Consider the following 14,195-nt stretch of genomic DNA (forward strand, 5'->3'; position numbering starts at 1 on the left):
TGGTGACGGGGCTGCTGTTTCAAATCCCCTGCTGTAGGGACCTGCGGTCCATAGTCAGCTGTGGTATGGAGTTTCTGGTTCAAACCATGTCCTTCCTTTGGGCTCTAATGTCAATTGTTTTAAGAATGGGAGGTGTGGGTGTGTGTGTAAAGAAGAGAGATAATGAGAGGGAGTGTCCTGGTTGAGTGCCCAGAACACTGGCAGAAAACCTACAGGGCTAATTCACACACGCGCACACACACACACACACAAGCATTGCCCTGGCCTCGGCTGCATTTCTATGACCCTACAGTGCTGTGTTCTCACCTCCACCACCAGGATGCTTTGCTGCCCTGGGAAGCTCCATTCTGCATATGGTGTTGGAACACAGCTGCCTGCATGACCAAGGGCTACGATACATAATATACAGACTTTACTTTCAATTGAAGTGAAGAAGGAAACTTCAGAGGTTTAAGAAATAAGATACTGGACTTCACTGTTTTTCTCTTTCTTGCATTCGAATACCACCACAACCAGAGCGTAATGGAAGTCCCTTCTGGAAGTAATTCTAGTCCAGACACACCATGAAGAGCTCTAAGGCCAGGCTGGGGTGAGTGGCATTATTTTTAGGGTCAGTAATCTCGGGAAAAGCATCAAGAGAAAGTGTCATTGGCAGCCTCGCCCACCACAATTAAGAAAACCAAGATTCCATTTAGTAGATCATCTCAGTAACAATGCTCACGTCAGTAGAGGGACTTATACTTTACAAAGTCTTTTTTAAAAATTATACTTTCAGTCGTTTCTGAGTGGTTTTATTCCTCTAACAGAGAGTCCCATTTAATTACTGGCTCACAAGACGTTTCCCCCCACAGAGCACTACTGGGTTTTCCAGCAACACAGCATTGCGATTTCTCATAAAGTCCGTGTTTGCAGGTTTTCTGAATCACTCTTCTCTTCTCCATAGTTTCCAATGGTTTGTCCCTCCAGCCCCGCTCCTCCCTTGATTTGCTGACACAGGCTGTCTTTCTGCCCTCCTGCCCTACAGTGAGGATGTATTATCAAGACCTCACCAATCTCTGGGTCTTCTCACCCCTTCAACTTTAGAAGTTCTCATGCATCTTCATTTTCCCCCAAATTTAGGCTACCTGCTTCCAAACATCTCTCTTAAAGGCACATTCATCTCCTGGGAAAGTCTTTTTCTTTCTTGCCCAACATCATGTTGAATTTACAATAAGTTTAAGTAAAAATAGTCCCTGTGATGACCTTCTAAATTTCAGATGTTTAAAATTTCCTACACCTTCTTAAAGATTTTTGATTATAACTCTTTTACAGTAGAACATCTCTGGGAATTCTAACTTCCGTTTTCATAGTTGCTTTTTGACTTCCTTGGCTGGTCCCCTCAACTCCACCGCTTACTTCCCCTTCATTTCAAAGCCCATTCTTTTCTATTTTCAAAACACTCTTCTTAGCCCTGGGGTGCTCCTGACTCATGAGCCTTTTGCCCAGGTGAGTGAAATCTGAGGCTTTTCCACCTCAAGGGCTGTTCATCCCTGGACACAGAGGTGCCAAAACACTGAATTGGAAAGCACTGTGTCCCATCAGACCTCAACCTCCTTCCTGAAACAGGGGAGTGGGATCCTCGGGGACTCACTGCACCTTCAGCCTCAGCAAGACCGAAATCTCTCAGCAGCAGGAGACCAATGCAAACACGCCAGAAAGCAAGACCAAGAGCAGCTTGATCACTCCCACAGCGACTGCTCAAGCCTTCCAATTCTGCATGCTTGCTTCCCCTGCAATTTTTATTTGGGTTCCATGACTTCTTTAAAGAGAAAATAAGTATACAGGAACATTTACACATGAAATGATATGATGTCTGGGATGCTGCTTCATAATTATTCTGTGCAGAGGGAGAAAGCGGGTAGGGATAGAGAAGAGACAAGATTGGCCAAGAATTGAAATTTGTGGAAGTGATGGATAGATACATGGGGATTCATTTTTTATTTTCCCTACTTCTATATCTGTTTGAAAATTTCCACAATGATTTTTAAAAGGGATAATGGGTAAAGTTCTCAGAGTGGATGGTCAAAAATGTCATTTTCCTTGCCAGGGACCTGAGCCAAGGCTGCTTTTAGTATAGCTGTCACCCCATGGCTGGTCTCGGCCAGCATCTCATCCTCCACCAGGGGCAGTGCTGCGCCGTGGCTGTGGGTGAGTGATAGTGGGCCTGGGCACACATTCAAGGAAGTACCCAGGGGCAGGTCCACGGTCATCCTGCCCACACAAGTGTCCAGTCTCTGAGATCGTCAAGGCCCCCAGGCATGGGCACTGCTGGTTTTGCAGGAGGCTCTTGTGCGTCTGGGTGGGGGGGGGGGCTCGCCCACAGGGCAGCCCTTAGAGGACCTCATGGGGCCTTGGAGTAGATGTTTAGTGCTTTCGTGTTCTTGCCAGGGCAGACAAAAAATTCTTGCAGAAACCTGTCTTTGGTATTTTAGCAACTGCAGTGTGCGACCCTCTGCCTTTGGGTGCCTTCTCATCCCCTTCTGTTAGCTCTCACCTGGCCCTGGCTTCCCTACGTGGGCCATGTCAACATTCTAATACATGGCTTTGAAGATAGCAACTGAAAGCTTGCTCAGTTATCTCCAAAGGCCATGGAGACGTGGCAGACACAGAACCCGGCCCTGCCCCACCGGCCCTTGCTCCTCTATAAACCCTCTAAGTTTGCTCAGGTGAGGCACACATGGCCCCTGCATGAACAGCTGTCCACACAGAAGGAAGGTGGGGTGAAATCTAGCTCATACTTTGCAGAACAAGACCTGGGTCAGGTGGCTGTGTGCCCCTCGCCCCAGAGGGGGTCCCACCTCCTTACAGGGTAGAGGCGGCCCTGTACTCTCAGCGTCCACCCTCTGGTCCCCATTCTCCGCAGAGCCCCACAGAACCATCTGAATCCCACACCTCCCACACCTCCTACACCTGGGCACACTACACTCTCTTCTCGAGGCCTGATTGAAGAGCCCCGGAGCTAGGGCCTCTGTCTTCGGTGGCCCTCTTTTTTTTTTGCTCACACCAGCCTTGATTAAACAATTTCTCTTGTGTATTCTTTGGTTTCCACTGCTCCAACCACTGCCTTGCCTCCATCATCTCCCACCTGAACGATGCTACAGCCCCCAGCTTGTCCACTCCCCCAAGAGCCCTAAACTCCAATCTAACCTGTACAAACAGAAAAGTGCCATTCCCCTGCTTAACCCCTGACCTGTGGGCCCCGGTGCCGCCCTGACCTGCCTCCATGCCCATCCTGCCACCTGCAGCCGCTTTGCCCATCCCCCTGCTCACAGGCCTCACAACCCCTTCCCACCGGACCTCTGGCTCCTGTGTCCCATCTGCCCATTTTCTGTTTGCTGATGTTTAAAAAAAAACAAAACAGAGGATGACACACTTTATGTTTTGGAATAATTTTGGATCCACAGAAAAATAATAAAGATAGTACAGAGAACTCCTGCTCCTGTCAACCCCTCACCTGGTTTCCCATAGTGTGAACATCATACATTGCCAAGGTGTGTCTGATAAAACCAGGAAACAAACACTGGTTGTTGATGTTTTTTTCAACTTGTTTTTAAACAAGGAAGTTTGAAGCTGAGCAGATGAGCAAAGCCGCTCCTACTGCTGGGAAGAGGGGTGGCTGGCAAGAGTGTGTGCCCTGGATCCCTCCAAGCGGAAGGGGGCATGATGAAGTGGCTTCCTGGACACCCTGAGTTGTCCTTTGGTAACCTCAAGGGAGCCCGAGGTCCCAACCTCTGTCCCACAGGCTGACACCCACAGCCTTTACCCTGGTAGAGACGATGACTTCACGCTTTGGTCCCAGAAGGGACTGTGATGGGGGTCAGGGGGAGAAAAGGAAGAAATAACATCTCTATATCAGCCTTGCCTCAAAGTTCAGCTCACCTGCCAAGAAGAAAACATTTTCTACTGAAAATGAAGATAGGTAAAAGGCATGAGGAATCGTACATCGTGTGTCTCACTCCAAGGAACAATTTATCAGTGCTATAGAGCTGTCAGCCACTGACATGATAAGGAATAACACCAAATGAATTATGTTTCCTCCAAAACCAACTCCTTTAATTACAAGGCCCTTCTTTCCAGAAGAGAGACAGAAGATGCAGAAACACCAATTTCATGCACTTGCGCCTGAATAATGTCTCCATGCTGCTTTTTCCAGATGGCGACCTTCTCACTGGAGGGACTAATGATGTGGGCATATTTAGGGAAAAACCAATAACAGAGTCTTTAACCTTCAACAACAAAAAGCGTGTTATACAAAATGTTCCTTGGGATACATTAGAAAATATCAATTACATTGCTCACCGAGGTGTAATCAGCTGTAATAATCAAAATTAATTTTTAAAAATAATTAAACAGACCCCAGGGCAAATAGTTGATGCTCTTATCCTATGACATCACAGTGTACATACGTACCTGAGAAGCTGTGCCTTCTGTTAGCAACAAAGGCATCTCGCGCGGATGAGTGATGGATGCGGGCTCTGAAGGCTGGTGAGTTTCATCCCACAGAAAGGGGCGGGGGGGCGCTCTGTGCAGCTCCCTACACATTCTTTAAGAACCTTCTATGTACCAGGCACTGTGCCCAGCCCAGACTGAGTTACTGGTAGGAGATGCTGCTCAGTAAAGACGCAGCTAATTTTTTTTTAATTAAAGCATAGTCCACTTTGTTTCAAAAATAATTTGTCTTTTAAAATTCCACAAGACAGTATAAGCTGTAGAAAAGATACATAAATCAGGCTGGAGGTAAAATGGGGCTCAGTGAGGAAGGAAGAAGCCAGGGAGAGATATGTGTGGGTGTGTACACGTGCTTTGCAGAAATTTATCCCACTGGGCATGTGCAGTTACACCAGTTGGGCCACGCTTATCTCTCTGGCTTCCAAGTGCCCAAATGAAAGAGGAAAACGTAATGGTGTCAGAAGTTCTGCTGTTTGAGTTGCTGTGGAAAAGCACAGTCCTTCCTGGTGTCAACAGTTGAGGGAGACGTCCCCCAAGGCTGTCCTCTCCCCACTGCAGTCCAACCACACTGGCCTTTGCTGCTCTATAACCCCCAGCACACTCCTGCCTCTGTGCCTTTGTCCGGTGGTCCTCCTTGCCTGATCACTCTTGCCTGGAGAGTCACAAGGCTCCTGTCCTTCCTTATTTCTCTGCTCTCACACCTCCCTGCCAGAGAGGGCTTCTGGCCACCTCCATCTAAGTGGCCCAGAACCTCTCTCATCACCCTCTCCCACTTACCCTGCTCCACTTTTCCTTATTGCAATTAGCACCTCAACATTTACAAATGTATTTATCTTTTTACTGTGTATCTTCACCTCCTAGAATGCAGTCTCTGTGAAAGCAGAAAATATGTCAGTTTTTCTCTCTTCTGTAACCTCAGTACTTACAGCAGGGTACAGAATAAGCACTTAATAAAATTTGTTGAATGAATGAATAAATGGATGGATGGATGAGACCTCAACTGATGTAGAAGACAACATCTTCAGCAGCTCGCCTTCACCAAAGACAGACAACTTCAAGTATTCCTTCTTCCAGATCTCTCAACGAGAGCCAAGAGCAAACTGTTATAAGCCATTTGTAAACCTACATGGTCCCAAACATTGCTGTTTACTCAAGCTTCTTTCAGATGGGCTGTTTCTCAACAAATCTCCCCAGGACTCGGAGGCACTGAACTGTGCCAGTGCCAGTGACCTGGCGGGGGGTGGGGGGTGCCACTGGCAAGACACAGCATCAATAGCCACAGGGGTTCCCATAAAATGCATGTCCATGCCCAGCGTCTCAGCTGTCCCTTCCACAGCTGCCCAGCCAGACTGACCTGACCTCCTGGGGACAGTGCTAACTTGGTCAAGGAGTAGATGCTCCAGGGAAGCCCAGGGGAGAGGGGCTGGACCCCTCCTGCCACAAATGGCATTGGTCAGGAGCAAGTGCTTGGGCACAAGCGGGGATGCTCCTGCTTCCCGTGCTAGGTGCAGCTGTACCACCAAGTATGAGATGGTCTTGTCTTGCCCTTGGCAGAGAGAGCTATACTGGAATTTTGTAAAGCACTTGCACTTTCCAAGTACTTCCACATAGTCTAGTGTAAACAGAGTACGTTCCCAGCTGTAAACTCAGGAATTGAGGCTCCGAGAGGTTTTGGAGTTGACTAAGGGTGTGCTCAGAAGTGCAGAGACTATGAAGGAAGATCCTGTCTCCACTCTGCCACTTCCTGGCTTCAAAGACCTTGACTTTTTCTTTCAGATTCTATTTCACATCTATAAAATGGGATTAATAATAGCTGTGTGATGTCACTGGCACGAGATCTCAGTTATTCACTCAGTCAGCCAGTAAGTCTGTGGACAAATTTAATGAGTAGTGTCTTCCACAAGCCAATGCACTGAAGACACAGCCTGCCCTCAGCTCTGAACACCAGGGGGCCGGCCAGCCTAGTCAATTTCATTTCCTGTCTTTCATTCTATCTTCAGGCTTTTTCTCCATTTGTCCTGAAGCCTATTACTCCTGAACCTTGGAAAGAAGAAAGCCCCCTTCTCCTGGCAGTCTGGGCACTTACAGGCAGCCCTTCACTCCTCTCTTCTCCCAGTATCCTCTCTTCTCCCCATCAGACACTGACCAGAGTGGACAACAGACCTATGGTGACAGCAGGGCCCAGATTCTGAGCACATGGGATTTGGAGTTAACCTCAATCTCCAAAGTTACATGGGCAGAGTTCGAATTGTGTAATGTGTCTGTCAACCGTCTACCCCACTCCCTGGGGAATCCCTTCCCACAGTTTCCCACAGTTATTTGTCCCATTGTGCAAGTCAGGAAATAAAGACTCAGGGGAGTTAAGGGAATCACAAACCAAGGTCTCTTGGGCCTAAGGCCATGCCTATTGAATGACCACCTTCTGCCTCTGAAGGTAAGTCGGTGACCCCATGATTAGAATATATGACAGACTGTATTTTCCAAGGAGAGCCTCAGCAATATTTCCAGTACTATGGGCTCTTGCAGAACCTTGCCACTTCCCTACCAGGATGTAGAGTCTATTGCCCTCCCCATGAACCTGGGCAGAACTCTGTGCCTTTCTGGACCAAAAAGGTCTGCAGCGGAGGTGATGCTGCATGGTTTCCAAAGCTGGGTCACGGAAGGCAATGTGGCCTCCACCTCTCTCTCTTTCTCTCTCTCTCTCTCTCTCCATTTTTCTCTCTCTCCTTCTCCCTCCCTATGGAAATTTATCCCTCAAAACCCAGCCACCAGGTTGTAAGGACGCTCAAGACACATGGAGAAGCCATGTGTAGATGTTCCGGCCAACATCCCCAGCTAAGGTCTCAGACTAGAGCCAGCAGCAACCCCCAGATGTGTGAGTAAGTGAGCTTTCCAATGATCCCAGCCGAGGCCCCAGACAGCAGGGAATAGAGACACCGCCACCCCCTGCTGTGCTCCAGATTCCTCACCACAGCATCCACGATCACAAAAACTTCACTGTCAGTGTTACCGAGTTTTAGGATGGTTTGATATGCTGCTTTAGAGACACGGACTAGAAAACCCTGACAGCTCAACCCCACAGGGTCAAGAGGAGCCACCGCCATGCCTCACAACAATGGCACCAACACTTCTGTCCCCCTTTGCTGCGCCCACACACCCAGCTCCTGCTGAGCTGTGGGGTAGGGCTCTCCAAGTACACCTGACTCAAAAAGAGAATGGGAACAAGGATTGGTTTGGGTTTTAATGCCAAAAGGAACAGCTGCTCTTGGCACTCAAGAGGAGCCGATATTCGCTTCCGGTTAAAGCTAACCTAAGACCTGACTCCCACAGATGTAGCCTCAATTGGGAAGCCACATGCATTACCCGTAAACGCTCAGAAGAACATGGAGTTAGATCACATCCAGTGACAACAGAGAGAGAGGACATGATACACAGGGGTTTGAAGCGAACGCCTGATATTCTCTAAGGAAAAGGGGTCTGGGCTCACCTCTGCTTTGCACTCAGGGTTCTTGGTCTGCCGCCCGGGCATCAGCCTCATGGCTGAGGACAAGCTTCCACTCCATGAAGGGACTTTGCTGTGGTGTCCGACACTTGACCGACTGGCCAGTGACTTCTTTTCAGATGCTGGCGACAGAGAGGCAAAGACCATCAGAGGTGAAATTAAGAGGGAAACAAACACACACTATTTCTACAGCTGGCTTGGCTTTCAAAGGGCAAGCCAGGGGGCACAAGCCCAGTGTGCCTGCCTCCAGTAAGGAAAACAGCCCAGGCTACAGGTTTGAATTACTGTGAACTTCGTGATGCTGAAAGACTTAAAACAATATATGAGCCATAACTTGAGAGTAATGACCTCTTTAAAAAGAAACTTAACCATTATTCCTACAGCTGCATTGGCTAATAGAGTAAAAATGTTGAGTCACTGGTAGAATGCAAGGGAGGTTAATATCTTTGGGATGAAGAGTTTTACTTGGAACATGAAGAACCTGAGGCTCCAGGTCACTGCATGACTTGGCGCAAGGTTTCAAACCTGGTAGGTGAGTATCAGGGCAGGACCTAGCACCCTAAGTTCCAGAGCCCAGGCTAGAGCTCTGACATGGTGGCCCTTCCCTCTGAGAGATTACTAGAATCTGCTGCTTGGTTGGCACCTCTGGCCTTCCTTTCACCAAGATGCAAAGCAGCATTCATTCTTTGTGAGCAAAGATTCATGAGGCTTCAGTGATATAAATCCCACCCACCAGAGGGATGAGACAGAAGGTCTGGTGTAAAAGGCTTTGGGCCCTGAGTGAAACCCTGGGGGAGCCTGGTTCTGTGAGACTCAGAAGTTCCATTCCCTGAAGCCAAGTGGACAGAGACCTAGGTAATGCTGCCAGGCCTTGAGCATCATCTCTTCCCAGAGTGGGGTGACCTCCTCCATCTTCACTTCACTCTCTCCAGGTTTCACAGAAAGATCAATCTTGAAGTTATCCTCCAGCTCCTGCCGTCTCTGTGCCACGAGCTGCTGCCAGAGAGTCTGAACAGTCTTCTGGATGTTGTGCTGGACTAATGGAGAGAGTACATCACACAATCAGGACAGCCTCAGTGCTTCTCCCAGAGACAGCCAGGAGATGGCATATCATGGTTGTTTTTATGTGCATCATTCTTGAACATCACCCCAGCTTTGCAAGCTCCAGCCAGATAGCCGTCAGTATGTAGGGATGCAGGACTGATAGCAATGCTACCAACATCCTTGTGAGCTGGCCTCTCCCCGACCTCTACACCAAGTCCTGCCTGCTTCACATGTCCAGAGCTGGGAAACATGATTGATGGGCTCAGTGAGCCCCTTTCTCCCACCCCCAATTCTTTTAGATACCAAACAGAGAGATACCTTGTGTAAGCTCTAGGTAACAAAATAGCTCCCCGCAAAACAGCTCCTTCCAACCTTGACTTTTATGTTGGCCCCTCAGGGGAATAGACACTGAACCCAAGACTGTGCCCAGGGGCCCAGGAACCAAGCCAGTCCTCTCTCCTGGCACTGAATCATGCTTCCAACTACCTACCCACCTCAGTGCCCTGGATTTGCAGAGAGACAGACGAATTTACCAAGCCAGTTCTACCTGCTATACCCCATAAATATAATCCCCTGAATTGTGCCTAACTTCCCTCTGATCTTGGGTCACTGGGTCCGCCCTTTGGTACCAGCCTCTACAGTTTGTTTTTCTCACCCTAGGGGGATGGACATTTCTCAGTCCACTCTACTAGTTAAATCCCAAAACGCAAATGTTCATGTTGTAATTAACACTACAAAACAGTAAACTCTAAACACACAAGATTTTTGAGCACTGGCTTTGGGCACCTATCTGACCAGAAAATAAGGATCTTTGTGCCTACCACCTGGCATCACAAGATATCACAAGGTAAGTGGCACAGCTGGCAAACTAAAGTGGTGGAAGAAGGTCTGCTGAGGCTTCCTGCATCAAGAGGGAGAAATCTCTCAGACACATGGATCTGGCTGCCTTTTTTTTTTTTTTTTTTTTTCCACAAACTGCCATCCTTTTAACTTGATTCGATATTATCGAATCCAAGAATAAACTCCATTAAGCCAGAGATCTCATAAAGTAATGAGCTTCTTTACTCCATTCCCATTTTCTAGAGAAGAAAGCTGAGAGATAGATAGGTAATGGCTTGAACTGAGTGATACGGCACACCAGTTTCCACATCTAGTGGTCCAAAGGAAAACTCAAGAGACCAGCTGAGAAGTGAAATCAACTTATAGTGAGGTTCTCTGATATTTTAGTACACCAAGTTCTTAGTTTCACCAAGTCTCACAGAGCTTTCTCTTCATCTATCCATCCATCTATACATACACCCATCCATTCTCTTTCTTGTATACAAAGATCATTCCAATTTTATTCTCTATCAGGTTACCTTGCTGTATTACTATATTGTTCTAGGATTTCCTAAGACGTGTTCTGTCTTTTAAGAATCTTAGTAATATTTGCTTCCTTATCTTAGGAAGAAAAAACTGAAGAATGCAACCCTAGCAGTTACCACTATCTTCTACTCCCCCCAAAATAAACAACAAATAAAATGTACCATTGCTCAAGCTTGGGAAGTCTTCTCTTTTTTCTCTCACTTCTTCATTTGGAGAAAGAAAGACTTGATGATAAGGAGTCATTCTATGCTTGGGTTCCAATCCAAATCCTTCTGGATAACTAGTAGACAAGAGATTGTTCACTATGAACTCCAGTTTCTTTGGGATCATTGTTCTTTATTACAAATAATTATCCTGCAAACTCAGTACACATCAATATGAAAAAAACTTGCCTAATCAAGTTAAAGCAAACACCTATGACAACTTCCATGACAGGTATTATACAAAAGCATTCTAGAAAATAAGAAAAGCACCTTCTCTTTGTCCCTATCTTATTAAATCCAATCTATGCTCCCAAACAGACCTCCTCAACCTCTGCTGGTTTCTCCATCATGAGAACTGGTCATTTCTTTTTGCACTGAACTCTGCCTTTGCTTGGCACTAATCTCACCCCTCATGGAATGGGGCCGGGGCCAGCTTCATGGGCCTGTGACCTGTGCAGCTGTGTACAGTCCGAACTCAGAAGGGTCCCATGCTTGGACTCTGCTGTCACCATCTTGAAATTCTTAGTAATTTTTGAATAAGAGTCCCGCATTTATACTCTGCTGGAACCTTGCACATCATACAGCTGTTCTAAGTGGGGCGCAGTGGTTTACATATTAGGTTCCCCATGGACCATGTGCTCCAGAACTCCTGGCTGTGTTCATGTCCAAGTACCCTCTTCTCTGGGCCCCTCATTCAACCAAGCAGAACAGACACTCAGTACAAGTTTGTGGATTGAACCAAAAATGACAAACAAGGAAATGAAAAAATAACCAGCATATAAGGATGTCCATTCTTGAAATTTCTAGAATAAAGTCCCTTTGGACTTTGGAGGCTGCTTTGCTATACAGAGGGATTTGAGGAGGGCAGAACTTCAAGCACACAAATCAGCTGGCATTCTGCTCCTCTTAACCATGCTTCCAGTATGGATAGGGCCTAATTCTTGAAATACAGAAAAGAAAGAAGCACTTCCCCAATTTAATCCATACACTGAAAATGGATTATTTTATTTCAAACAAATAAAAAGGCAAATACCTCCTCTGGGCTAGGAGTGTTTTCCAGTGCTTCCCAGAGTGTTTTTAGACAAGTCAACTCGTGGTTTGTAACGTTCAATAGTCAACTCGACAGGATTTGGGGGATTTTTTCTCAAGTAATCAAATTTGTACTGGGATAAACACAATTGAGAAAAGGACAAGAATAAAGTGTAATATCGCATAGTCCTCTCTTCCTCAACATGGTTCTATTAATAAGAGATAATATTCTTAGGCAGTATAATGCCAAGGCACACATGATGTATGATATATACTTACTACCACACAGAGGGAGAGAGAAAGTGCACATACACAGAAAAATCTAATGTTTTCAAACTTTGAACTTCAGGAAAGGGATTTAAATAGCTTAATTTAATAATTTAATGTACTTGTATTTCTTATACAAGGATGCTTATGGATGTCATTTTATATCACAAATTGTGTGTGTCTGTGTCTGTGTCTGTGTGGCTTTTTGGTTTGGTTTTTTTTTTTCCTGCAAGCAAAATTATTCCTGGCTTGCATGACTTAATTTATTATATATTTCCCCATTCTAAGATTTTATGTATCAAAAGTGAGTATTTCTGAAACCTGGCTGCATCATAAAACCAATGTATGTATTTAATATTGGAGTTTTCTGCCTGCCTCTCCCCACCCAAATTAAATCAGTGAAGTATCTTACAGCCTGAGAATTATGGAAATATGGTAAATTATTATTTCATGATGCTCCTAGCTGCTCAGTCACATGGACAGGTTTGAGGACTACTTACCGTATTATCAAATATTGCACATAATTTGGACAACCAGATAAACAAAAGGATTGCATCATCTATAATTGATCGACTTCAATCAAGTGTCCTCTAAAGCTTTCTTTCCTGCATTGACCACTGGCAAGCAAGAAGACAAGTGGGCAGCTCTAACCTTCTTGCACTGAGCAGCAGAAGACAATGCATGAGACACATGAGGAAGCTGGCGTTAGAATTATAGGTGGCAAAGATAATGTCCCAGTGTTCCTGAAGAAAGCCCAGGATGTTGAGAAGGCTGAGGCATTCGGAGAGGGACTGCTGGGGCTTGGAGAGGCAATAAAGAATGACTTTATTTAGACTGCTGTATAGAGCACCGATGACAGCGTCTCTCTGAGAAGAGGCGTTCTCGATGACCTGTGTCATAAAATAAACACACACAGACACATACTTGTGAACACTTTGAAGTTTAGATACCAACCCAGTTAACTGTGAAAATGATACAATCTCAGATTCTTTTCTGTATTTCAAAAAGTGACATTTCTAAAATCAAAAAGGATTACCTTCCTCAACCTTGGAGCTTCTATTTAAGTGGACGATCAATAAAGGGAAATCAAACGTTTAAATTTACCAAAAATTGGTGTTAAAAAGTTAAAAAATTAAAAGTTTACCACAGTCATATTACGTAAAGTAGACATGGGGACCAGAGATTTCTGAAATACTGGTAACATGGTTGACATTCAGTATATAAGAACATGCTATTAATAGGGTCTAGTTTTAAAAAATGTTATTAATACTAGTTATCAGGTATAGATTGTTATAATATTCCAGTTATCATGCTAAGCATTTTTGCATTTCTTTGCGTATGTTTACATATATTGCCTCATTTAAACATCATAACAACATCGTGAAGTAGACACTAAGATTATCCCACCTTAGGGATAAGAAGGCTGAGAGTCTGAGAGGTAGGAGAGGTAGGTGGTCAGCAAGAGTCAAACCCACACCAGACACTTGAGCCATGCTCTTAACCACTATATCTTCTAAAGGAAATGTGCATCCATTTTAGTTCATGAGAGATTTAGAGGGGGAAGGCAGAAGGTCCTGATTTGTGGCCTTAACACCGAAGCCATCCATCTGTTTGGCTTCACTGAAAAGAATCCATAGAACAAAAATTATGTGCAAAATGTTTCAGTCTATTAGAAAGTTCATTTGTTAGTTATAGATTGCTCTCTTCAAATCTCATAGGTAATGCAAGTGTTTATACTAATTAAGTTTTATTTAAGCCTGCTGGAATTTGGGGTTCATGTTTTTATCATCATCCTCTCCTACTCTTCAGATGGGTCACATCTTTCAAACTGAGGTTAAGAGGTGTGCGAGTCACAGGCAGCGAGCAGGAGAGAAGAATGGTAGATGAGGGCAATGAGAGTCCTTGGGCCTGGCACCCTGCTGAAGACACATCAGCCCCAGGAGGCACCAGCTCTTTGATATTAGCTCTGAGTATTTGCTTAGACCATTGGGGAGCTGCTATAGATTGAATGTTAGTGTCACCCCAAAATTCATATGTTGAAAACCTAGTCCCCCATTGTGATATGTTTGGAGATGGGGTCTCTTGGAGGTAATTAGGTCATGGGGATGGAGCCCTCATGATAGGATTAGTGCCCTTATAGGAAGAGATAAGTGAGAGCTTGCTTCCTCACTCTCTCCATCATGTTGAGGGTACAATGAAAAGATGACCCTCTCTAAAACCAGAAAGAGAGCCTCACCGGACAACAGATCTGCTGGCACCTTGATCTTGGACTTCCTAGCCTCTAGAACCCTGAGAAG

At 45.5% G+C, this 14,195-nt stretch overlaps 1 protein-coding gene across 1 annotated transcript in view; it reads right to left on the bottom strand.

Annotated features, from left to right (window-relative positions):
• The window catches only part of WDFY4 (WDFY family member 4), a 253,283-nt gene that overhangs the window by 125,476 nt on the left and 113,612 nt on the right, over nucleotides 1-14,195 (bottom strand). The window contains exons 36-39 of the mRNA XM_036829672.1: nucleotides 12,550-12,788; nucleotides 10,561-10,679; nucleotides 8,842-9,027; nucleotides 7,976-8,112 (exon numbers count right to left, since the gene is read on the bottom strand). Coding sequence (XP_036685567.1) covers nucleotides 7,976-8,112; nucleotides 8,842-9,027; nucleotides 10,561-10,679; nucleotides 12,550-12,788 — 681 coding nt within the window. The remainder of the gene's footprint in view (nucleotides 1-7,975; nucleotides 8,113-8,841; nucleotides 9,028-10,560; nucleotides 10,680-12,549; nucleotides 12,789-14,195) is intronic.

This window comes from Balaenoptera musculus, chromosome 16 (genome assembly GCF_009873245.2).
Source record: "Balaenoptera musculus isolate JJ_BM4_2016_0621 chromosome 16, mBalMus1.pri.v3, whole genome shotgun sequence".
NCBI lineage: Eukaryota > Metazoa > Chordata > Mammalia > Artiodactyla > Balaenopteridae > Balaenoptera > Balaenoptera musculus.